Below are 26,878 nucleotides of genomic sequence, written 5' to 3'. Positions count from 1 at the left end.
CAATGGATATTTATATATTACAGTGTGTTAACTATCCGTACCAAAGGTTATTTTTTCCCTAGTTTTAATATTAATTATCAAATAAATATTTTATTATAAAAACAAGGTTTTCGGCTTCTTAATAGTTTATTGATTGGTTTGATTAGTAATACATTCTAATTATTGTGATAATTTGAAGTATGACTTCGCCAATAAACATTTAGGGGCAGATTTATCAAAGGTCAAGGTGAATTTTCGAATGAAAAAAAATCTAATTTCAAGCTATTTTTTGTGTACTTCGACTAGGGAATAGTCCAAATTCGATTAGAATTTGAAAAAAAATCAAAAATTCTAAATTTACTTCAACCATTCGCCATCTAAAACCTGCCAAATTGCTGTTTTAGCTTAGATCGAAAACGAACCTATTCAACCAAAAAAAAACTTTGACTTTATTTCAGTTGCTCTTTTTGAATTCGAATTTCAAAGTTTTTTGAATTTGAAATACGACCCTTGATAAATATGCCCCTAAATGGACAGAATAAGAACACTAACTGGTTCTTTTCTGCTGTCAGATTGTATGAGAGATGTATAAAATGTTTCTAATATATTTTCAGTGACTAATAATTAAGAGGCACATTAAACCATGTGTAAAAAAAACTGCTGATGTTGCTGCTGCTGCAACACTGCCATTTTAACCCATGGAAGAATACCATGTAAAATTACAGTTTTATATAAAGCTGTGTGCGTATTGTATGCAAATATGTAGCCAAATCTATATTCTGGCATAAAAGAGCTGTTAACTTCAAAAGAGCCATGGGGTACAGGTCCCTAATACTGCACCCCAGGTGGGCCCGGACCCCCCAATCCGACTCTGCTTCTGGAAGAAAAAACAGGTTTTAGATTACACCCAAGGCTGCTAAAAATCCAAATCTGCAAATACTCCATCTAAAACATGTCTATGTCATGTAGAAGTCAATCCAAAAAAGTTAGGGTTTTTCTGGGGACAACTCAAAAAAGTTTTAACAATTCAGGCGTCAAATCCAAAAAAGTCACATGATTCTTATTTTTGTTCAATTTTGTCGAGACTTTTTCCCCACTGGCTTTTTCCAGCTGATTATTTGATAAATTAGTTAAATATGTGGATGGGAGTTAGGTCACATTTCTTTCAATAAAAAAAATATTGAGTATGCAGTGTGTTCATTTAAATATTGAATTAACTTTATCATATTACACTTTTGCATATTAAATAATAACAATCCATAATAAATATTGGTCGAAATGTTTGGATATATAATGTGTTTGTTTTGACATTCAATACAAATTTACTACATTCTTCCAGGTTTCGTTTTTTCATTGCTTGGGTACAGCTTGTAGTTTGCATATGTGAAGTATCATGTCAACAGCCTTTTTATACAAAAAAAAAAAAAAAAGGAAATGCCAGTCTTGTTCAAGATAAATGTTAACAGTTATAGATTATCACATCTATTATATCCATTACATTATCGGTATAAATACTGCAAGGAGGAAAATGCCCTTTGTATTCCCTTTCCCGCCCACCCATCTGTTTTACCACTGTAACCATCACTCATTCCAATTTAGAAGCTAATCTGAAAAGTGCAACCAAAGAATAACCATTCACAAAAAAAGGAGAAAAAAAAAGCCACATTGTCCATCAATCAGTTAAGTGGCAGAAGGAGTGTGCTGCAGTACCGGCATGCGTCATGAATAGCAGATCCATTAAAAGTCATAGAACAGCAGATGTAATACATGTCCTGAGAGTAGACTGTGCTATATTAAGTCTTTGATGCCACACCCTTTTCAACCCCCATTTTTTCCTTCTTTCATGCCTCTTATTCTCCCCAATAGTTCTCTACCAGGAATTACTCATTCACCAGTACCACCTTCTGACGTTCCAACATCTGAGCTCTGACGAACTACCACCTTGCTTTATAAGGAATTATGCAATCTGTGCATTGAGTTAACATCATAAAGGAAGATTACTTTTTTTTTAATTCATTAAACCAAAGGCAGCTCCTAGAATCTGGGAGGAGGACAAAAGCTTTAGGAAGAGAGGAGGGACCTTTGTACAGCAGCAACACCCTGACAAGGATTGAACAAGTAAGAGTATTGGGGGCACATTCTTGGGGATGATGTTGGACAGATACTTAAATAGACTCCTTGGCACCTAAAAGTGTGAAGGATGAGTGGCGTTATTTTACAGTAACACTTTATTTTCCCCTTAATCGTTCAAAGAGCTAGCAATTCTGTGCATGTTGTGTACTATGCCCATGCGTTGTTTTGCATTTTATGTGTATACTGCCTTTAATGAAATCAAAGTGCCTTAGGAGATGTTTACCTATGCCTTTTGACTGCCTGTGCCTGGCTTCTCCACCCTTTCAAGAGAAGTAAGCAGATTTCAGGTTCTCTGTGGGTGGATTCTTTTCTACTTCAATGAGATGTGTAACGGAGAGAGCTGAGAAACAGCAGGGAAAGTGTGTGTCTGCCTAGAAGGAAGGGAGTGTGCACATTACAGGCAGAGCAGGAGACCGGTAGCATGGATCTGGATGCAGCTGAATCAAGTGAACAGTGCAAGACTATATTCCTTTCTAATGTGTTATATGTGAGTACTGTGCATGGGTCTGTGCTAGATGAGAAGGCAGATTTGTTACAGAAGAAAAGTGTCTGTTTGGTTCTGCTTGTGAAAACTTTCGCAGCAATTACATTCCTTTAGAAAGTTGATGTGCAAGTGAATGATGTGAAGAATTTTTTAGGTATAGTATATAATTAATTAGTTACTGTATTGGTGATGTTTAACCCCATCATTAAATATCAGAGAACTATATTGAACAGGAACACACCCTATCAAGGAAAATCAGAGTCTGTGAGCAGTGACAGAAGCTATATGTCATGCTGTAGGGACACCAGAGACTGACGGTTGTTCCGTTAAATATAATGTTTATAGATCTACCTGTTGTAAGTGGTATGCATTGTGCTCAGAGATGCGTTGGTTGATCCCAGACAGAAGATGCATTGAAGGTACTATAGATCTGTTTAGGAATTTTGAATTGTTCTGTTCAGTGGTTGGATTCTATACTGGCTGTGTTTTAACCTTCTGTTCAGCATTGCATTGCCTCCTACACTGGGCGCAGGATGGTTAAATTAAAATTGGGCACCCATGTATTCTTTTATCATTTAATTGTGTACAAAGTTCAAACAAAGATGTTTTGTTATATAATTAACACTTTACCTCTCCAGAGACACAGATGAAATAGCAAGGCTAATATCCCAGTGAAAATGGCTTTCCATGTGGAGGGGCTAGTGGCTATCATCATTTTTTACTTAGCTATCCTTTTTGTGGGCATCTGGGCTGCCTGGAGAACGAAAAACTTGCGTGGTGATGGAGATCCTCGAGAAGGAATTATTGTGGGAGGCAGAGATATTGGGCTACTCGTGGGGGCATTCACTATGACCGGTATGTGCCTATCATAACTTAGGGATATAATCTTCCTTTATATACAGAATTGCTTTGTGCACTGCTTGTTACATTCTCTACTTCTCAGAATGCCAGAGAGGCTTTACTGTCTTATTTTTAAACCACTAAAAGTTATGTCAGGCGCACTGCTCAAGGTAAAGAATACAAGCAACTATTAGGAAAAATAATCAGAAAGCTTGACCAAATTATTCAGTGTATAAGACTATATGTTTGAAGCAGCAGCATTTCCTATAGTCAAATAAATATATTGTAAATGTTCATATGATTACAGAGCTGACACATATATATTTATAGATTTTTTTTGTTCTTGTTGCATTGTCTCAATACTCAATTTTTTCCCTTGCTGAAACTGACCTGCTCAGGCTTATTTTTGTTTCTAATAGAATATTAAGAGAAACAGCTAACGGAATACCTGCCTATAGCTTTGTTTAATGTCACTGTACGTCTGGTTACACATTTGTCAGTAGACCATTAACCAGTTGCTGATGCATACAATACGTTAAGCTGCCTGGTTTGGACAGTTACTGAACATGTTTATAAGCTGATACATCAAATTCTTTATAGAGTTGCAGACATATAATAAGCACCACTTAGCTATTTTATATGTTATGTAATGTACACTTCCATGGATCTAACATTCTCCCAGAACTCTGTTGACTGCAGGTTATCTTCTTGTTTCCAGTATCAATTTTATTTTGTCATTTACTGAATAATTGTACAATTTATATTTTTGGCAACAGTGTCATTTGAAGAATGTTTTCCTATTTCATTTAGCGACATGGGTTGGTGGAGGATACATCAATGGGACAGCAGAAGCCGTTTATGTGTCAGATTATGGCTTGGCTTGGGCGCAGGCACCCATTGGCTACTCCCTCAGTCTGATTGTCGGTAAGCCAAAATCAAATCATGGGTATCAATATTTTTCTCACTGAAAACTAATTGTGGATATGATTAAATCAGTTAGGAGTGTAGGAATACAAAGACAAGAGATATGGGAATACTAATGCACAGCTAATTTAATAACTAAATATACTCCAGACCAGGCTCATTTGAGATGCAGCACTTAAGTAACCTTTTGAAATATTCAAGATCGCTCCCCAGCCTCTTTCTAGTCCTGAGACAAAATAAAAATGAAAAAAGAAAAAGCTGTTACAGTTAGCAGGTTGAACTTAATATAAATTTTCACTAATTCAACTGATATTTTATATATTAAAAAAACATTTATGAACTTCTATGTACCATAATAAATAGGATCTATCTTACTTATTTTTCCCTGAAAGCATATAGTTTAATTTAACAAAATTTTCCTTCCTTGCATATACTGCATTTATACTTAGTGCGCTCCCATGTTCATTGCCTTTGTCAGGGTATTTTGCATAGGAAGCTTAACAACACTGCGGATATGAGAGGTGTAGTTTCATTAGTGTCTATGGAGAATGCAGCTACAGAGGTCAACAGTGTGGCAGTTCCTATTCATATACATACTAGTACAAAGAGCAGACATGATATGTCTTCACAAGCTATGCTCTTACCTATGTCTTACAGTATATTTAAGGGAAAATTTTTTATAGAGAATGCCTTGGTTACATTAGTTCCAACCACGCCTATTCTACATAGGATTACCATATTTTAGGTTTTATTTAAGATGCGTATATTTAAAAGGGATGATTAAATAATAGTTACTATAAACAAGGAAGAAGCTGCATGCAGAATTAGAATTAACTTTGCTTATGTTAGGCGATTACTTGCAACATACTTTTACTGTAAATTCTATTTGTGATATTTTCATTAGCATCCCCTTAATCAATAATTCCATTATAAAAATACACATATCACAAAAGCAAGATCTTGACTAGGTATTTTTGTCAACTAGGGTGCATTTTACCAGAAGTGCTCTTATTAACATCTTTTGGAAAATATTTATTCCTGCAGCTACCCGCCTAGTTTTGCCTTAAACCCTGTGCACATTTTGAGCCATTAAATTATGTATTGTTCAGTATTTCAAAAAAGCTTCCATCAGTTATATCACTGCCATAATAACTACGTACCAGCTTGCACAGACCCACTTTTTTGTGAATAGTTGACATCCCTATTTTCAAATGCTTTAGTTGGCTACAGTTCCATTATGTGGATATGCATGAAAGCAGCTGGAGGGGCTTTAAAATTTCTTCCATTCCAGCTAAGAAATAAAGAAAAAATTGCCCTCCTTTCCTCACATCAGGTCCATTGAGCTGTGTAACAGGAGATGAAGGCAATGGTATTTGCAATGAAGGGGGGCACCAGACTTAGCTGTGCAAGAGTTAATACATTGGCAAGGAGATTCTAAAAAAAACATGTTTTTTCCCCCCAATATCGGCTTAAACTAAATAATGTCAAAATACAATGCTGTAGATGGGGAACAAACTGGGACTGACTTCTGTATTGACATTAACATGAAGCGCCAGACCACAATGCAGATATCAGTTAATAACTTGTATCCAAGTGATATCAGCGCCTTCTAACCAACCTTTGTGGCCTGGGCATAAATAAAAGCCATATACTTAATGCAAAGGGTGGGCTTAGTTATCTGCCAGTTTACAGGGAGTGGCCAGTTTGGTCCTTTTTCATACCTTCCATGGGGTTCATGCATAATAATACTGAACAGTCAAGGTCCAATAAGATCAGAGTCGATAACTAAAAATAGCCATTAGCCAGTGACCTCTGTTGGTGCATTATGTCATTATGTAATATGGAAATTGAAGGCGTCCCCTACCTAAGCATGGGACTGATACTGTATAATACAGCCATCCATATACGTAGATCTTGGATTTGTTCAAGATGCGTTTAGCCTTTTTTAGTACATTTTCTGGAACAGTGAATATTAACAATCACAGAAAATCAATGAATTCCATTCTGCCCCATAATCCCTTTAACAGAGGGATCTTAAAAAGAATTTGCAACTCAGTTCAGTTGACCATGTCTCTACCATCTAAATGACACTACTTTGTAAAGGAGATAAGGCAACATTTAAAACAATAAGAGAAAATGCTTCCTATCAATTCAGTTCAGTACAAGAAAATTTCTAACTGCCCTTAAACCATATATGTTGGAGGGACTTTAAATCATTAATCTATAGGTGCAATCTTTGTTTTCGGAGCTAAAGAAATTGCTTTGTGTTTCAGTTGATGGTGCATGAGATGCAATAAGAAACAAAACATTTTTTGATTAAGGACACTTTGAACACCTATACCAGGAACTGGTGCAAGTTAAAAAAAATAAAATAAAATTTCAATGTAATTTCAAATTTGTATACCACCCCCTACATTCAGCAGCTTTTATTTGTATGACAACCTTACAAGTTTTCTAAAAATGCTTATGATTTTAGATTTTCCTGCATTCATATTTTTCTTTAGGAATATTAGATTCTTTAGGAAAATATAATAAACGATTGGGACAACACTGAGCTTGCTGTCCACATTATATTTTAGGTGGCCTGTTTTTTGCCAAGCCCATGCGATCAAGGGGCTATGTAACCATGCTGGATCCATTTCAGCAGATCTATGGGAAGCGCATGGGTGGGTTACTTTTCATACCTGCTCTCATGGGAGAAATGTTTTGGGCTGCAGCAATACTCTCAGCATTAGGTAAGGCTTTACATTTCTATAAATTGTGAAATGCCGTATTTGTTCATTAAATATGTAATGTGTGTATATATATATATATATATATATAAAATGATATATATATGTATATATATATATATATATATATATACATATATATATATAATTTTTGTATATATTTTTTGTATATTTTTTATATATTTTTTTATATATATATTTTTAATGTATCATGAAGAATTGGTTGGATAAAAAGGGGGTATGTGTAATAATTATGTGTTAACCAATCAATTAAATGAGATTGCTCTTTTGGGGTCAAAAAAGAATTTCATTTTCATCATTGTTTATGTGTTTTTGGAAAAGAAAGCTAATTAAGTAATGCATTTTTTATCCTGTTACTTTCATTCCCTAATAGTGGTAATAATCAGCACCCTTTAATTTGTAGTGCTACCCCTAAATAATATCATATGAAATAAATGATTAAGCCACGTTCAATTCTTCCCTAGCTATAGCCTGCATTCTAATTATATGTAACCCTGTACTGTGCAATTTCCTTTCTTTCAGTATCTTTCCCCCCAACTTGAGAAGTTAGCACTTACAGTGTAAATTTAAAATGTTTCAGCAAAATAGTAAATTAAAAGCACTTCACCAGAAGCCAATTTGTCATTCTTATTATTGACCCATGTCAAAATGAGCAGAGCCTAGACACAGAAATGAAGCTAAGCTTTTAGTGTAAAAGGAGTTGCATATCATGATTCATCTGTATTCTGCCTGCAGGTTGAAAAATGAGGAAAAGCAAGCACGACAGCAGTTCACAAAAGATATCATTTATAGTTCACTTTAATTAAACGAGCCTTATATATTTGTAATGACACAGAGTCCCTCTTCATTCTCTAATATTTGAGTCTAATAAATGATATGTTTCTTTTAAACACAATATATACTATAAAACTTATACTTACACTGATGTAAAACTGTTCTCAAATCAGCTTAATTTCTTATTCTTATTTACAAAAATCCTTTAATAGCATGTTTTTCCTTTAATAGCATGTTTATAAAAAATTAATTCTATGAAAACATCCCTTTGAGTTTTTATTGGTGTGTAAATACAGCTTGCAGAGCTATATGTGTGTATACTCAGTGACTAGTGGCAGGGGGAGGTACTTATGGGGTGATATTGAAATAACAAAGAAAAAGTGTAGTTGGTACTTGATATGTGGTACTGGTGAGACTAACAGCTGCTAGTGTGATACAATACAGTTTTAGGAGGATTAATAAATACACATAAGGGAAAGTCAAGCCATGCTGTGTATTAAATGATACATATAAGAATCATCCCGTAACATAACGATTGTGAGCATGGGTCCCTGTTTATTCTAAACATGACTCAGAGAATGATACACTAGTAATATAAGCAACATTGTTTATTGTTATTATTGATAACTGAGTAACATTACATTGTATCTTGTTTTTATTTCTAGCTCAGATTGAATGTCTTAACTAGGATTTTATAAAAATTCTGAATATGTAGTATGCTATGGATGCATTGTTTGTATTTTACCTTTAACCTGTAGGGGAGTCGCTTAATAATGATAATATTGACTAGTCAGAGACACGTCAGCTGTCTTCCCGCCAATCTATGTATTTATGTCAGGTTTAACTCTAACTATGTACTTTGAGAAAGGACTCGGAGGGGGCCGAAAAGTCAGTCTGTGATTGAACAATACATTTTTATTATTTTTAAGACCTGAGAGTGCGGACCTTGTTAGCTGGATTTAGTATATACTGTATATATATATATATATATATATATATATATATATATATATATATATATATATATACGTACCAAACCTATATAAAGCCTATATAAAACACTCACTATGTATAACTATACCTTACAACATCAGCAAGGGCATTCTACAACCTCATTGCTCACACAACCTGCTGCTTCAAATGAAAGTTCTGTTCGTCTAGTGAGGGGTGGCCTCTAGGGTGGAAAATAGAGACTGTACTTGCAATGCCCACCTCAAGGTCATTAATAAACAACTTAAAAAGCAAAGGGCCATGGACAGACCCATGTGGTGCTCCACTAACAATCATTGTTATTAAATGTTCTTTTTACCATTACCACCAATCATTGTTATCTATACTTCATCAAGTTCTCTGTCCAAATACAAATATTAAAGAGGTTTGGAAGTACCCTGAGATGAATATCATCTGGCCCTATTCTCTTTTGAATTTGCTCCTGAGTCACCCATTCATCAATGGTTATATTATTTCAATTGGGTTTATCCCAGTGACCCTAGTAGGCTGGCAATAGAAATAGGAGGGATCTAGTATACTTTAATTTAAAAAAGTATTTGATTTTAAAGTTGTCTGCAAATTATATTGCTTTTGAAATTTTGAAATTAATGTCTATCTCTCACTTACTACTACCTTCACTAATTGTACTGACTACTCTTGAAACACATACATGAAAACCAAATAAATTTGGTATTGGTACCACGTATTTGCATTGCACTGGTAGTCAGCTCCTGGTAGCCTTGCATATTGTTTCATTAAATGAAGACCCAAGAAGAAAGGGAATACCACAAGTGTTCAAGGCATTGTGGGAAATTCAGTCATGGCTGGCTTTCTACTACATTGTTTCTGTAGTCAGGAAAGGTGTGATGGTTACAGAGAGATATGTACTGTAAAATACTGAAACATAGAAATTTCCCAGTTCCTGAAGAAATTTAGAGGGTACAGTGGTCCCATAAATTGATACTGAGGTGACCAGATGCATACGATATAACACATTAAACAACGAAAAATTAAAAATTCTGTATAATTCCAATGTTGTTGATGAGTGTTTCCCAAAATGTAAATCCCATTGTGCACTACCAATTAAAGCCATGCAAATTCGTTTTGTACTAATTTACCCCTATAAGGAATCCACTTTGAATTGATTCAAGTGATCTTGCCCTGGGTAGTCTGATCAGCTGCTAAGCACTGCTTCTACTTCTGGCCAGTCTCATTAGCTCTAAAAAATGTAATTTGGTCTAATTTCCAACAGGGATTTGATTAGATGTGACACAGTAGGTGGGTTGTTTACTTTCTGTTTATGATTAGCCCTATTAAACAGACAAAGCAGCAAACCAAAAAAGATTTTTTTTCTTTTTTTTATGATTTGACTGGAAAAAAACAAACAAGAAAATGCATTATATAGTACATGCAAGTAGATTATTATTAGATTAAGGGCTGTGCACAGCTAATTTACTGTATACTGACTCAGGTCAAGCAACATTTGATTTTATCTCCAGTTCTTCATAGAGTCAAGAACTGTTCACGTGCTGTAACTATTATACTCACATACCAAAAGCAGTTTACTACAGTACTTTTGTTTTACCTTTATTTATCTTGTGTACAGCATTTTCTTTGTAATATATGTCATTTTACCTTTAGGTGCCACCATTAGTGTCATTGTGGATATTAACATCAACATTTCTGTAGTAGTCTCTGCTTTGATTGCCACATTTTATACACTTGTCGGTGGACTCTACTCTGTTGCATACACAGATGTGGTGCAATTATTCTGCATCTTCATTGGGTTGGTAAGTTCAGAATGTTTTTTTTAATATATCTGCAAAACTGGATATATATGCTTGCTAGAATCTGTAGCTCATCACAAAGTTGTATCCACAGAGCATTAAAGCTCAAAAACTTTTGCACAGCACTACAGTGTTCATTAAGATTCAAAAGAACCCTACAATGAGAATCCCACCTCATCTATGTGAATCTGGTGCCATGTTCTTTATTCCAGTAACTAGACCTATCACAGAGCAAGTAAACAGCTAGATTTTCTCCTTGCAGATGTTTAAATACAGTGTAATATCATGAAGCAAAATTGCAGAATAATCTCCATATGTAAAATAACTGCAAGAAAACAGATATTGTTCTTGTAAACAGCATTCTCAATCAATTCTATTCCATCTGTAATTGGGTTTTTGGTCAGCATCACTCTCCTTTGTGAATTTCCTTGCTTTTGTAAGTCAGAGGACAGTTTTATAGAAGGTTTAGATGACCTTTAAAACAATACAGAAGGAATATTAAGATGCGGTTACATATTATAAAAGTTTGTGTGTATTTATTTTATAATCCAAACAACATAGAGGGTTATTGTTTAAATTGTGAAATTATGGTTTGGGAACAGCTAATTTTTTTATTTTAAATCAAAAGCTAAAATAATTTAGAGTGGTGACAAATGGGGTGTTTTTAAGTTAGACCAATTGTTTCATTGTATAGGGGGCTATTGGAAGTATTTCCCCGATCTTAATTTAGGGGCAAATTCATCAAGGGTCGAATATCGAGGGTTAATTAACCCTCGATATTCGACTGGGGAATGAAAATCCTTCGAATATTGAAGTCGAAGGATTTTGCGCAAATACTTCGATCGAACGATTAAATCCTTCGAATCGAACGATTTTAATCCAACGATTGAAGGATTATCCTTCGACCAAAAAAATTTAGCCAAGCCTATGGGGACCTTCCCCATAGGCTAACATTGAGTTCGGTAGCTTTTAGGTGGCGAACTAGGGGGTCGAAGTTTTTTCTTAATGAGAAAGTACTTCGACTATCAAATGGTCGAATAGTCGAATGATTTTTAGTTCGAATTGTTCAATTCGAAGTCGAAGTCGAAAGGTTGAAGTAGCCCATTCGATGGTCGAAGTAGCCAAAAAAACACTTCGAAATTCAAAGTTTTTTTTCTTCTATTCCTTCACTCGAACTTAATGAATGGGCCCCTTAGTGTCCATTCTCATGGAAAAATAAAAAGGTCCATGCAGAATTAATGGGCCTGTATACAGTAGGGTACAGCTAGACTAATGGGTGGGAAGATTCACTACTGATACATATATCATTAAGCATTTGAGGAAGTGGCGTTTATAATTTGCTATGTAATTAAGACAAGACAATATGATTTGGTCTCCTGATTTAATTGTTCTCTTAATATTTGATATTAATGATAAACAGCTGAACGTTAGTGACAATTAATAACCATTCACATGTATGGTTATTAATTGCCAGAAATGTTCAGCTATTTATCATCAAGATCAAGTATTAAAGGAGACCTAAATCCTAACTAAAGACTTAGGCTATAAATATTGTATATTAAGTTTTGAGCTTCTGTGCCAGCCCAAGGCAACTATAACCCTTTAGCAAGGAAAATATCTTTGCATCCAAAGATGCCCCAGTACCCCCTCCATCTTCTTCTCTGTTGATTCACTGCACATGCTCTGTGCTGCTGTCAGTTACTGAGCTTAGGGACCAACTCAAAATATACAGTAGAATAAAAATGTACAAATGTTGTCAATATCAGGCTTTGGCTTTAGGCTGATGTAATAAGGTCAGTATATAAAATATGGCATGTGTAGCCATATTCATTTTTATGGTTTAATTCTCCTTTAAGAGAACAATTAAAGCAAGAGACCAAGTTATACTTCTGGAGGACACTATTTTTGGGTTCTTCTGTGCCTTTATTTTAGAACAGGTGAAGCTTATTTTTGAATAAGCAATATATTCAGGGCTAAACTAATTGATTTACACATGAGTAGTTTTTCATATACGGAAGTTTCCAATCGCAGTTGAGACATAAAAAATGTTTTTTCCCTATTTTCATACAACGCTATAAATAACTAAAAGCAAGAATTAACATGTCAGATCATTCTTCTGAAATCACTGGTAAGGAATCATTTGCATAAATACAATAAACTATATTAAGAATACAAAATACAGCTTATTATATTTCTTTTTTGATGTTCTTAGGTCTTTTGAATACACATGAAACAATTTAGAGTTTGTTTTGTGAAGTAATTTCTCTCTGCTTTACTGTTTAAAGCTGAAAACATTGTACAATAATAAATATTTCAATAGATGGCTCTTTATCTTATCATGTAGTGGATCAGCGTGCCCTTTGCGATGACTCATCCAGCCGTTACAGACATTACAGTGACAGCGGTGAAGGAAGTCTACAAGGAGCCATGGCTTGGCAGCATAAAGGCCTCTGATGTCTGGTCTTGGCTTGACAGCTTCTTGTTATTGGTAAACAATACTTAATTCATGGGTGGTATCAGTATTGAACGGATTTTAAACATTATTTGAAATATCATGTATGTTTATTTACAATACGTACAGAATGCAGTTCCTACAGTATATCACATCTGTGTTTATTCAGACCACATATCAAAGGTATACTGTCATTAAAGGATACCTATAACAAAAATATTTCACCCCAAGGGTGTGGGATAACTGTCAACAGTCTTTTTGCAGGAATAGAACTCAGTAGGGTGCCATTCCTGCAAAACTACAATTATACAGTATGTCCCATCTTGCAGGCTCTACTAGCAAGCACCTCCATTGAGGAAAATGTGCCATTTAAAGCAGACCTGTCACCCAGACATAAAAAGCTGAATAATAAAAGTCCTTTTCAAATTAAACATGAAATCCAAATTCTTTTTTATTAGTAACGCATTCATAGCTGTTGTAAAATCATATAAAAATCTCAGCTTTCAATCAAGTATTGCCTGCCCCTACGCTAAGCCTTAGGTATAGAGGCGGGGCAGGCAATTACTTTCACTTTCCATTCAGCACTTACTAGATGTCACTGCTCTCCCCACATTCCCTCTCTTTCTAATTATCATTTAATTGTGTAACCAGTGCAAAGGGAAGTCCATCAGGTGCATAAACAAGATTTTGAGATGATGCAAGGCTTGCTTTAATAACAGTCTCCACAAAATGGCTCCTGCCATATGAATCCCCTGACCAAAGGAAACAAAATTCAAATAATTTATTCAGTGTAATTAGAGTTTATTTTGCTTGACTAACGTGATGAAATAGGATTTGGAATATTTTTTTTTTCGGGTGACAGGTCCCCTTTAATATGGAAATGTATGATTTATGTCTGAGAATGATGTTTAATAATATAAAGTGGAACACTTTTTGGGAGGGAGGATAATTTACATTTTGAAAAAATGCAGTCACTTTTTGATCTTGCATACATACTTTGTGGCAAACAACAGCAATAGTTCCAAAGACTATAACATTAGCAAACGCCATATAGACAAATACAAGAGGTCCTCTGCACTCAACCCATTATCAATATATTTAAGACAGAGACATTTTGTGCATTAGCAAACACCAGTCAACAACAAACCTTTATAATTATTTTTCAGCCCATCAGAGCGTTCCTATTTTTGTATTCTTGGTATCTTTGTTTCGTGTAGAGTATTTCTACCATGTTATCCATCTTTTCATATACAGTAACATTTACTCTAAATGTGCTCTTGAATTCATAGGGGTATTTTAGATATTTGCAAAGGATGTCTAATTGCAAACAAAGATACCCTTATTTTGCATGAGGACAGATTGTATTATCTGATAATGGCAGTATGGCAATATGCTATATTGTAAATCATTTTTCATCAGGGATATGGAAAGTCTTACTGAGCAACAGGAGACAAGCATGAGTTTAAGATTATTGAACTTTTCATGCAGTAAAAGTAATATGCCAAAATGGACCCATCCTTCTTTAACTTAATTATCTGAATAAATACAGAAGAGAAAAACACACCAGGAAAAATATAATATTTCTTACTTTTTAATCTGTATGGAGGCACCAGGGGTGGAAGTAACACAGGCTCATATGATTCCCACTAAATAATAAAAACAATGCTTAAACCATAGTAGCATTTATTTTTATTTATGTAGCTGCAATGTTAGTGAATAGAATGAGAGAGGGAAGGGAAAATTTACATCAATTATGTTCAGCAGTCCTTGCATATTTATATAATTTTCATTTAATATTTGTTATTTTTTTCAGTATCGTTAAAATGTTTTATATACCAAAGTCTATCCTTAAAATACCACTTGAGTTTCTTGAGTTTAATTTTTAATGAGCTGTCATGTGTAGTATGTACTTTATGTTTTATTTGCAGATGCTTGGAGGTATCCCTTGGCAAGCTTATTTCCAGAGGGTTCTGTCTGCCTCTTCTGCTACATATGCTCAAGTTCTTTCATTCTTAGCTGCATTTGGATGCTTAGTCATGGCTATTCCGTCAGTGCTAATTGGAGCTATAGGAGCATCTACAAGTAAGTAAAATGTGGACCTATTATCCATATTGGTGCCAATTATGCATGTATAACTCAGGGGAGAGACAAAAATGATGCAGCAAATTGTTCATGAGATGACCCTACAGCTCTCAAAACTGGAACTGAACACAGGATATTTGGTACAGCCCAGCAGTCAAATACATAGATTGTTTACACTAGTCTAAATGTTGTTTAAATATAGAAACACTTTACTGGAGAGATGTGTGATACAACAAAAATTTCTTAAGGAAAAGGTGCTCTACTCACTGTCTAGGTATCTAGAAATTATATCTACATACACTCCAATCTACATTCATTCCATGGCAAGATGCCTTGAGACTAGAAAACAGGCATTTGAAGTGACAGTCATCTGTATTTAATATCTGTGATCAATTTGTATTGATTGAAGGAAAGGATTTCAATATTGCATCAAGAACCAAAGGAGTTTATTTAATTAATATCATAACAGTATTAGAACCCCTTCCCTAGGACTGGACAGTTGATACAGTAGATACATTCAAGTATTTATTGGAAGGGTTTTTATTAACTGAGCATATTTGCGGTGATTGATAAAGGGATTAATGTGATTACCTTGTTTAGATCTGGAAGCAGTTCATTTAATCTCTGTGACTAAATTAGCTTGTTTAAGGTTTTAATTATTTATTTTGTTATTGTTGTAGTTGTTAATTGACCTCCCTTTAGATCAGGGATCCTCAACCTTTTTCACCCGTGAGCCACATTCAAATATAAGAAGGAACATAAGAATGACAATAGTTCCCGAGGATGCCAACGAAGGGCTGTGATTGGCTATTTGGTAGCCACTATATGGACTGGCAGCCTACAGAAAACTCTGATTGGCACTACAACTGGTTTTTATGCAACCAAAAGTTTCCTCCAAGCCTGGAATTCAAAAATAAGCACCTGCTTTGGAGCCACTGAAAGCAACATGCAAGGGGTTGGGGAGCAACATGTTGCTTGCGAGCCACTGGTTGGGGATCACTGCTCTAGATTAATATAAATAGTATCTGTGCAATGCTGAGCTGTATGGGCTTGTGAATTTGTTTAAATGCATCCACTATACCATTTGACAGATGAAGACTTCATTAACTTAGAATGTGATTTTTTAAGATTGTTCATTACTCAAACCCAAATTCAAAATTTATTTTGAGGAAAATACTTTGATTTTCATGAGACAGGACATTATAAAAAAATCAGAAGGCTAACTGAGAGGAAATCTGGAAAGAGCTTGCATTCTATAGGTGGTAAATATTATTTGGCCCGATACACTTATAGGGGCATTTTACATATAAGCGAATCAGTGCATTATACATTATGGTATTCAGGAGTCTGAATTTTCAAGCAGGTAGTCACTTGCTTGACCAAAAATTTATGGGACTGTTTCTGCTTAGGATTAGTATGAGAGTTTTCATATTTTATATTTTTAGATTGGACCCAGACTTTATATGAGCATGATGATCCACAGAGCAATGAAGAAGCAGATATGATACTTCCCATTGTACTACAGTATTTATGTCCACCCTATATCTCCTTCTTTGGTCTTGGTGCTGTATCTGCTGCTGTGATGTCATCAGCGGACTCATCCATCCTATCTGCTAGTTCCATGTTTGCTCGGAATATATATCAGCTCTCATTTAGGCAAAACGTAAGTCTCTCAAGATTTTACTTGATGTTAAAACATGTTAACAGTTTCTTGTGTGAGTTAATTATTGATAAAAAAACTGAAATAAATAATTTGCACATAAAAAAAAGGAGAATGATTGCCAGAGCACAGTTCAACCTTTATAAATAATTCTAAAAAAATAAGATAAATCTGTACATGAAACAGAGATAAATCCCCAGTACGTGGACTAAGCTACTCTGTAGTGCTAAGTTGCTAGAACCAACCATGTGAATAAAATTATATTTTATATTGCATACATATCTATATCCTATAATACAAATCTAAAACAAAATGCAAAAAGTTGAGAATAATTTTTTTTTTGTTATTTCAGATTTTTTCACTTGGTCAGAACACATAAAAAGAAAGAATACTCTTAGCCTGTTAGCAGAGTAGAAGATAGTAGGGGTCAATAATTACTGTCCCTGCCACAAGTGCAAAAACACGGAGTGGCACAAAATAACCCATGTGCCTCCCGTGCTGTATTCATTGAGAGGACCCAGGAATCTGTGCTCTGTTTTGGAGCAGTTCTTTCAAATGCAAGTCAAGTGCAGAAACAAAGGCATTTAGATCATGGGTGGCACATATGAACTAAAGGACTGGGCTTTCAGAAATAAAATAGGCAGAATGCACGTGACATAATAATTAGTTTCACCTTACAAAAATACTAGAATACACCAACATTCAGAAACAAGATGTTAAATAGGACAAAAAGGTGGAACTCAGTGGATACAATGCTGCTATGTTTTTGAAAATATCATTATATATTTCAGGCATCAGAGAAGGAAATTGTCTGGGTCATGAGGATAACAGTGTTTATATTTGGCGCAGCAGCTACTGCTATGGCACTTCTGGCTAAATCAGTGTATGGACTTTGGTACCTCAGCTCTGATCTTGTCTACATTATCATCTTCCCACAGTTGCTTTGTGTACTGTTCATCAAAGGAACCAACACATATGGCTCTATCGCAGGATATGTTTTTGGGGCTTTATTAAGGATAAGCGGAGGTGAACCATACTTACACCTACAGGCTTTCATTTGCTTTCCTGGCTGCTATCCTGATAAGAATAACATATATTTGCAGAGGTTCCCATTTAAAACTCTTGCCATGGTGACTTCATTTCTATTCAACATAGCTTTCTCTTACCTAGCAAAGTATCTATTTGAAAAGGGGACATTATCACCAAAGTTTGACTTTCTCAATGCTGTGGTGGCCAAACACAGTGAAGAAAACATGGACAAGACAACTCTTGTAAAAAGTGATAACATAGTTTTGTCGGAGTTGGCACCAGTGAAACCAAGGCAAAGCCTAAGTCTACCTACTACATTCACCAACAAAGAAGCAATCAGTGACTTAGACTCAAGCCCAGAATCTCCTGACTCTGAAAACAAGGAATTGTGATATAGCCATGACCAAACTATTGCAATGAAAAATGTGTACAATGATACACAAGGGGTAAGCAGCATTTTATCCCAAATATGCATTTTTGCAATACTATTTCCATTGCACAATTCAGAGCAGGCTTCTCTGAAGTCAGTCTTTGATAATGTAACATCTTGTTCTGCACTGTTTGGCCCCTGGCCCAGATGGTCTGCCTAATGGTGTGATATCTTGTTTTGTTGTCTGTTTGATTTTGCTAACTGATGTAGCAATAAATCTTGAGAGTAAGTTAGTAAAGAAGTCTACATTCAGTCAGAATTTAATAACATCATCATCCAAACCAGGTATATTACCTCTTGTGTATGTATGTATATATTAGTATACAGTATATAAATATTATACATGCCAAATAAATAGTTTTATTTTGTAAGTGGAAGTGCAAAACAATTGCCATTTTAACTTTATTTTTATATAATTTAATAACACCAGCGTTTTTGCACTAATTTTCAAATGGTAAGGTTTCTTAGTATCTACAGTCATACATAATCATGTTATTAATATCAGCCATTGAGTTGTTAGCAGTTCAACAAAAGCTGGTAGGTAACAGTTTAGATTTCAGTGGTCTCAACCATAATAAAATGTCTGTTTTTTCATTGTCTATAAACTGCTTGACAACACAAAATCACAAAGGACAAGAGTCTTTTGTTATATACCTTTGTTATATATAGTACTAATTGTATTGAAGTATACCCAAAGATTGGGCAGGGTGGGTTCAGAGATAGGAAGCTGCAAGTCCCAGCAAATCTTCAACAAAAGGCTTTACAATCATTGGAGATGGAGTTAACTAATAATTCATGTGAGCCAACTTGCTTTTTGTCCCCTAAATTGCAATGCATTGCCCCTCATTACTATTTTCCAGTAGGGTTTATATATTTAAACGTCCAATTATTTGTTCACAACAGATCTTAGAAGAGTCTTTTAATTACGTGCTAACTATTCATATGATCATTTTAATGGTTACTGCACTCTGAGCTTTTACTGCTGAGCAAATAATGTTAAAACTGAGGCTATGAATTATGTCTCATATAGAAGCACATCCAGTGTTGGAATGGGAGCCATAAAACCTTAGATCATAGCTCCACACTCCAAACTATTATTTGCTCCTCTCTTATCCTCACTCAGATTATTTATTCTCCATTCTTTTCTCTAAATTCTATACTATATTCTTCCATTTTATGTGTTCCCATAGGGAAATAGAAAAAGATCACGAAATATGAAAAATGATTAGACGTAAGATATGGTGGATAGGTTCAGTCCAACACTGAGCCTATACATCCTGTGCCCTTCCTTAGACACCTGGCTAAATGTTTCATTGTCTGTATTCTTCCATAAACCACTTTATTATTAAGGTTATAGTTTGTTGACTACAAAAATACATCTTAATGACTAATTACAAAATGTGATGGCACCATAGGGGAACTGAACCTACATCTACAGAGGTAGAAAACAGCTACATCCACAACATAACAAAAACATTTCCTGGGGCTATTTTTAAACAATTGCTATTACTGTACAGACTATCTGCTAATCCCTTTTGAATGGGTGTGCTTGGTCTGCAATGCACAGTTCTTTACTATGACTTTTCAAAATTAGTTCAATGAATAGGGCTTGTGCTAAACATACTACCGTAATTGCTTATTGTTCCAATAATAATAATAATAATAATAATAATATATGCTTTTTGGTGTTTCTTGTACTAAACAGGGCAAAATATAAGTCACATATATTTCCTGTTTATCAAATACAATAAAAACAGATCAGCAGTGAAATGCCCTCATGCCATGTGTATGATGTATGCCTATGTACAGTAGAATGTGACTTCCAGTTTTAGATTATGTCCATTTTAGTGCAATAAATACAATAACAAAAACATAGATATTACATAGCACAAACAACAGGCAAAAAGTATGTTCAGTATTAGCTTTTTTCATTGAACTAATGTTGAAAAAGATAATATACTGTCAGTGTCTAGATTCAATAATTGTAACTTTGTGTCTTGCTTATTTTTTCTGTTTATGCATCTCTTGCCTTTATATCTTGCTTTACCTTTTACATCTGTTATGAATTTTTGACCGTGTATATTTTTTTTGTTGAGTACGGCATTCTTTCGATAGGAATATAAAACTTCAAAGCAAGTATTGATTTTAAAGGAGATATAAAGCAATGTTCAATGAAGCCCAAACAGAAAGAATGTGCATTTTAAAATCCTATCAACAGCACCTGATGTCTCTAATCCTGTAGCTTTCTTACCAGTAGGTGTTCTTGAAACTGAGCTGTGGCTACCATCTGGTGAGTTAAGGGCAACAAGTGCTTACTTGTTATTTGGGGTAATTGCACTAATGGGACTTTAAAGTATTTTTAAGAAAAAGGAAGTGTCTGTTAAACTATAGACTGTATTATATGTATAGGGCTTCCATTTGTAAATCAGCCTCTTCCATTACTCTCCAAACTGCACTGCAACTCATAAAAAATCTCCCATGGGTACGCCTTACAAATAAAATTATTTTTAAGGCCTCTGTTATGAAGTCCTTCTTCATTAAAACAAAAGTGTTAAGAATATTCTTCAAAGAACTGCATAAATATAAGCAGTTCATTCTTTGCTCTTACTATTCTTTATTTTCATCCTTTATCTATATTACACAGTATTTTACAAAGAGGTAAACATGGAAAATATAGTAAAATATTGTGACATTTGACAATCATGGCATTGCTCAAGGATATTAGATATATAGTATAAATACAGTTTAATTGTCAGTTGAGTGCAGAAGTTGCAACTACCTTAGTGGAGGCCATATGCACAAAAATCTTATTGCACCACAAAAGACATCAATGTAAAGTGAAGAAAATACAGTTCCAGGTGTGATCAAACTACAATGGACTGGGGCATTAGCATTTGGGGATAAATAGATGGGGACATTTCATTTCGTACACTAGTATATCTATCTAACTAGTCCAAACACCAGATAATTGCTATTCTTCTTTATTTATATAGCATTGACCTGTTTTGGAGAGTTTTAGATTATACATCATTCACATCAGTCTCTGACCGAGTAGAGATTACAGTCTAAAGGTTCTATCACATTTACACTCACTAGGGCCAACTTTATAAGGAATCTTGGAGGAGGTTTTGAAGTGTGTAAAACAATACACAAAGGAAACCCATGTTGTGCAGTTCAGTACACAAAGTAAACCCTGGTTGGTTTATTTGTCTGTTATTTGTTTGTTGATTGATATTTTGTATCAACTTTCCATTGATATTGTCTGGGTAATAAGTAATACGTCATAAAAGGACATATAGAAAAATTAAAGGGGAACTAAAAATGTAATATTAGCTACAGCATACTGACATAAAAAACTTTCTAAATACAATCAATTAAAAATTAAATACCGTTTCGGAAATAATCAAGTTTATCTTCACTATTCCAATCTCAGCATCTGTTTCTCCTCATTCTGTCTTCATTCAGGAGTTGGGTGTCAGATGAATGATCCAATATATATTTTAGGGGGGCTCCTTTTGCCTAGAAGATGTATTAGAGCTCACTCTATTAAAATCACCAGAAATCCTGTCTCTCTACATGCAGAATTTGTGCAAAAGGCAGTTATTTTGTTAAATTTTGTTTTAACTGGAATCAGTTATTTGAGTGAGCTCTAATACATCTGCTAGGAAAGGGACCCCCCTATAATATATATTGGATCATTCATCTGGCACCCAAATGCTGCATGAAGATAGAATGAGGAGAAACAGATTCTGAGAGAGGGATAGTGAATATAAACTTGATTGTCTCAGGAACAATGCAGAATATTTAACTGATTGTTTTAGAACATTTCTTATTTCAGTATGAAGAAGCTTATATTAAATTTAGATTTTTGCGATAGGAATAAAAAAATAACATTTTATATTGTGATGTTGTTCATTAATACAAATGCTTTTTCATTATGAAATAATGTGCCTGGGAGCAAACCCCAAAATCAACTTTTTCTACTGGCAGAGTAGGCAACATTTATATTAAATGTGCCCAAAGGAAAAACATGCATATTGCTTCATATTGTATGTTCTGAAATGTTTCAATTTCAAAACTCCCGTGCATGATAAAATAAAAGGTGCAAAGTTTGTTCCAGTTATAGAAAGACAGGAAAAAGAAAAAAAAAAACCTGTTGGTAAATGTGTAGAAAGGTGGTACAGTAAAGCAACTAATATTGCTACCACAATGTGCTAAACACCTGTGAAAAACAATACAGGGTTTTGCACACTATCCTAAAAATAGTGCAATGGAGCACTCTGCCAGTGTAGTGTAGTACCATTGGTCAACTCAGAATCACTTCACCGTTGTGGGTACTATTTATGAACCTGTTTGAGTTACCGCAAGCCCTTAAATAATCTGCCCAATCAAGCCCAAGTACTTAGAAAAGACTGGGCTAAACGTCAATGAGAGTCTTAAATGTAGTTCACTATAGCACTTAAAGTATTCTAGTTGACAGTTGAGCTATACATTAAGGGTGTTATGTAATAAAAGGCACTAGGTTTGCCCAGGAGCAGTAACCCATAGAAACCAATCAGCAGGTAACTGTTACTGGTCACCTGTTCATAAGCAAATATCTTATTGATTGCTATGGGTTACTGCTACTGGGCAAACTTAGCACCTTTAATTTCATATGGCGGTAAGAACACTATGCATTAAATTGGCTACTAATGAAAACAATGTAATGAAACAACTAGATTTTCCACCTTGACTGTCATCATATTTCATAGTGATTTCATCCTTGGGAGTCCATATGGCAAAAAAAGACTTCTTTACTACATGAGGTGTAAAGAACATCTGACAGCTCTCTACTGATAACACTGTTTGATGTCTATTAACAGAAGAAACTGCCAGCTCTGTTTTTACCTTCATACAGAGAGAAAACAAGAGAGCTCCCTGAAAACATTGACTTTTCAATTTGCATATTTTATTGTATTGCTGTATACTAATATACTAGAGCATAAGCTTATGGTATTGTCTAAAAAATGAATGTTCACCGTAAAGGGGTTATTTACTAAGCTCTCATTTATTTATTAAAAAATAACAACCAAACTCCCATGCCCAATTTGACCCTATTTATTAATAAACTTGAATTAATCGGTCAGAAAAAAAAAACAGATAAAAATGAGCAAAGACCCGAAGTCCCACCCGATTTTTTTTGGGACTTTTTTACCGAATCACTTGATTTTTTTGGATTTTTGCCTGAAAACCCAAAATTTTCAGATTGTCGGGCTAAACCCAGCACAAACCATGATGTCATCAAAATTGGGATAGGTGCATCTGCCATTGACTTATACAGAACCTCAACAGGTCTGAGATGGCAGATTTTCAGATTTGGGCTTTTTTTGACTTTCCCCCCCCCCCCAAAAAAAAGCCTGACCAGATTGTATTTGTTCCTCTGGATGGACTGATATTTAGTTTATTTATTTTTTAGTTTATTTTCATGAACTGGAATACAGTAATATCTGTTTCCATGACCAATAGGTTGCTGTAAAGCTGAAAGTGTTGCATAGCAGTGCACTATAAGGGAAATCAGCAACAGATATCACATAATATAGTGTGCCATACCATAAAGAGTGCTTTATAGTGCTTGAACCTATGTGTTCCTCCTATGATCCATAATTTAAACAACAGGGTCCTTAGGTCAATGATCAGTAACAAGGAGGGAATGTATAGAGTTGTACAAAGCATGTAGTCTTAAATGGATGGTTTCTAAACCTGAGCAAGACCTAAACATTGTAGTCTCATTCAAGTGAGGTTGAACTGGCTGTAGATGTTTGTGCACCTGTAGACTGTGAGATATGCTTGGATGGAATTTTTGTGTGTGAAGGCTATATAACATTAATAATATATAATATATACAATTTAAATTGTCCTGTGTAGTTATGTAATGAAAGCATAAACCTTAAGGTTCTAAATAATATACCTATTTTGTTACATATTGTCACGTGTTTTCTCTCGCATAAACATCTCCAGAGATAAGAATTGACATGAACTATTCTATCCAATGAGGAACACGAGCATTTCTTTTATGGAAGAATTCAGACATTTCATAAGCTGGGTTAGTAAATCTATTCAATGAACGCTTATAGGATTCCAAAAAGAAAAGCAATTAGCGCTGATGTGGCCTTTCTGTGGTTATAAGTCCAAACAGGTGATTAAATTGCTTGCAGCTCCCTTCCTTTCACCCCTTGCTTGCAACTATGAGGAAGTGAATAAAAATAATTATAATATAGGTTAGTGAATTTGCCCCAAAGTTCTCATTCAGTATAATACATAGAAGAGAAGATTTGCCAATAGTGTGAAACTGCATCACACCATTGGCAAATCTTCTCTTCTATGTATTATACTGAATGAGAACTTTGTGTTCGTCGTGAAGCCTCTGTGTTTCTGCTTTGAACATTATTAGACATACTTGGTCAATTGTCTGGTTAGTAGGCAAGCTTACTATATGATTGATGGACAATCTATATACTATACACCATTTACATAATTTACTTCATTTGGAAGGTTATACATTTATGGGCATATTTATCAAGGGTCGAATTTAAAATTGAAAAACTTCGAAATTCGAATTCAAAAAGGCCAACCAAAATTAAGTCAAAGGTTTTTTTTGGTCGAATAGGTCCGTTTTCGATCTAATAGGTCCGTATTCAGCCGAATTCGAATTGTATGGATCGAAGGAATAGAGCATTTGATCGAATTCGATTCAAACACTTTATGGTTTTATAATTAGTTGAACATAAAACACTATATTATTATTATTATTTATATGCGCTTCCTCATAGTTGCTGTTTAGTAAAGCTTAAAGGATGCCTTGCATAACTTAAGAAGAATTTTCTAGGGGCATCTTTACATTCAAGAAAATTCAACTCCTAATAAATAGGGAATGCTGTTGTGGGCAGGGGCTCTCCGCCAATGAGGCGAGTTGAGGCACTCGCCTCAGATGGCAGCGCCTCCTTGGTTGCCAAGGTCGGCAAAAATGCTGCTTCTGGTAACTAATAGCCGAATTTCCGGTTTTCAACCCGGAAATTCTGCTCTTCTAGTGCAAAGAGCGCAATTGCGCTCTCTGCACTAGTGACGTGGACCCGTCCAGCGCTGAAGGTGAGAGGCGGGGGGCGGCAAAAACTAAGGCCACCTCTGGCGGCAAATTGGGCAGGATCGCCCCTGGTTGTGGGTGGGATCAAGTGAGCTATATTGACATTGTTGTCCAGTTTTATAAAAACTGAGGTATTAATCTGAATCCATACTTCATCAAATTTGTCATACTCAAACTGTAGAGGACATAATCCTCCCTAGTATGATTGCATAGCATCACAATGACTAATTGTTAACTTCCAAAATAGGCATCATATTAATATTGACCACCTATCACTGTGTGTAACTGTCACTTTGCAGTAGGATTGTCTTTTATGGATAAAATGTTTTTTTTGTTGTGTCAAAGTCCTGTACTATCAAAGTCATTGTACAGCTACTGTAGATTCTGTCAGCATTGTCCTTTCATTAAGTGGTAGGCTATATTTTTTTGTTTGCTGTTAATATAGAAGAGCAGTCATGCCTTCTAATCTCATTTGTGATGAAAAAAATGTATTGTAAAGCAAATATTTTTTATTAGTTAACACAAATGATATATATATATATCAAAATGGTAAGTGTCTGGAAAACAAAACAACATATCTGATATAAATATATAGTGCTAAAGTACTATACTAGTGCCAATGAAATCCAGGAGAATTATTGTCTGATATCTGCTTAAATGTATTTATGTATAAACATGTATTTTACAGTATTAGAAGTCTAATTACTGTGTTAGCATAGATATTTATATACATATATGCTTTAATAAAGGTTTTCTTTTTATTTATTTAAAACTGTAGTCATTATTTAATGTCATAATTATAATGTCATATATCTGAAAATATACATATAAACGGCATATAAGAATGAAATCCCTTTTTGGTGTTAAGTTTACATTACAGTTACATTGTCATTGTTTGTTGATACTTTTGCATTAAATGGTATAGGTATGGGACCTGTTATCCAGAATGTTCGGGAGATGGGGGTTTCTGGATAATGGATTTTTCCGTTATTTGGATCTTCATCCCTTAAGTCTACTAGAAAGTCATGTAAATATTAAATAAACCCAAGACTGGTTTTTCTTCCAATAAGGATTGATTATATCTTAGTTTGGATCAAGTACATGGTACTGTTTTATTATTACAGAGAAAAAGGAAATCATTTTTAAAAATGTGGATTATTTGGCTAAAATGAACTCTATGGAAGATGGCCCTTCTGTAATTCTGAGCTTTCTGGATAACAGGTTTCCAGATAACGGATCCCATACCTGTCCATGTTTTTTTGTGTAAAGTCTTTGCATGGCTGTAGCCCCTCTGTGTCTTTTAAGTATGAATACCAAAGACACAAAAATAACGTACAATATAGTTTTTTATTTCTAGTCTGTAGTTGCCTTGTAACTGTCAGTCCTGACAACCCTAATACACCCTCTAAAACATATCAGGAGCCAAATGTGAGAAAACAAA

At 34.7% G+C, this 26,878-nt stretch overlaps 1 protein-coding gene across 1 annotated transcript; it reads left to right on the top strand.

Annotated features, from left to right (window-relative positions):
- The first annotated feature begins 1,828 nt into the window (after positions 1–1,828).
- Positions 1,829–21,690, top strand: slc5a7.L (solute carrier family 5 (sodium/choline cotransporter), member 7 L homeolog). The gene is made up of 9 exons (XM_041582358.1): positions 1,829–2,599; positions 3,235–3,451; positions 4,247–4,360; positions 6,940–7,095; positions 10,519–10,667; positions 13,009–13,152; positions 15,045–15,198; positions 16,644–16,861; positions 17,650–21,690. The coding sequence occupies exons 2-9, from the start codon at positions 3,274–3,276 to the stop codon at positions 18,277–18,279; spliced, it is 1,743 nt and encodes a 580-aa protein (XP_041438292.1). The 5' UTR covers positions 1,829–2,599; positions 3,235–3,273; the 3' UTR covers positions 18,280–21,690.
- The last annotated feature ends 5,188 nt before the right edge of the window (positions 21,691–26,878 follow it).

Source organism: Xenopus laevis, chromosome 2L (genome assembly GCF_017654675.1).
Source record: "Xenopus laevis strain J_2021 chromosome 2L, Xenopus_laevis_v10.1, whole genome shotgun sequence".
In the NCBI taxonomy this organism is placed as follows: domain Eukaryota; kingdom Metazoa; phylum Chordata; class Amphibia; order Anura; family Pipidae; genus Xenopus; species Xenopus laevis.
The sequence above is the reverse complement of the archived record's forward strand: the minus strand, read 5'-3'. Positions and strand labels throughout refer to the sequence as shown.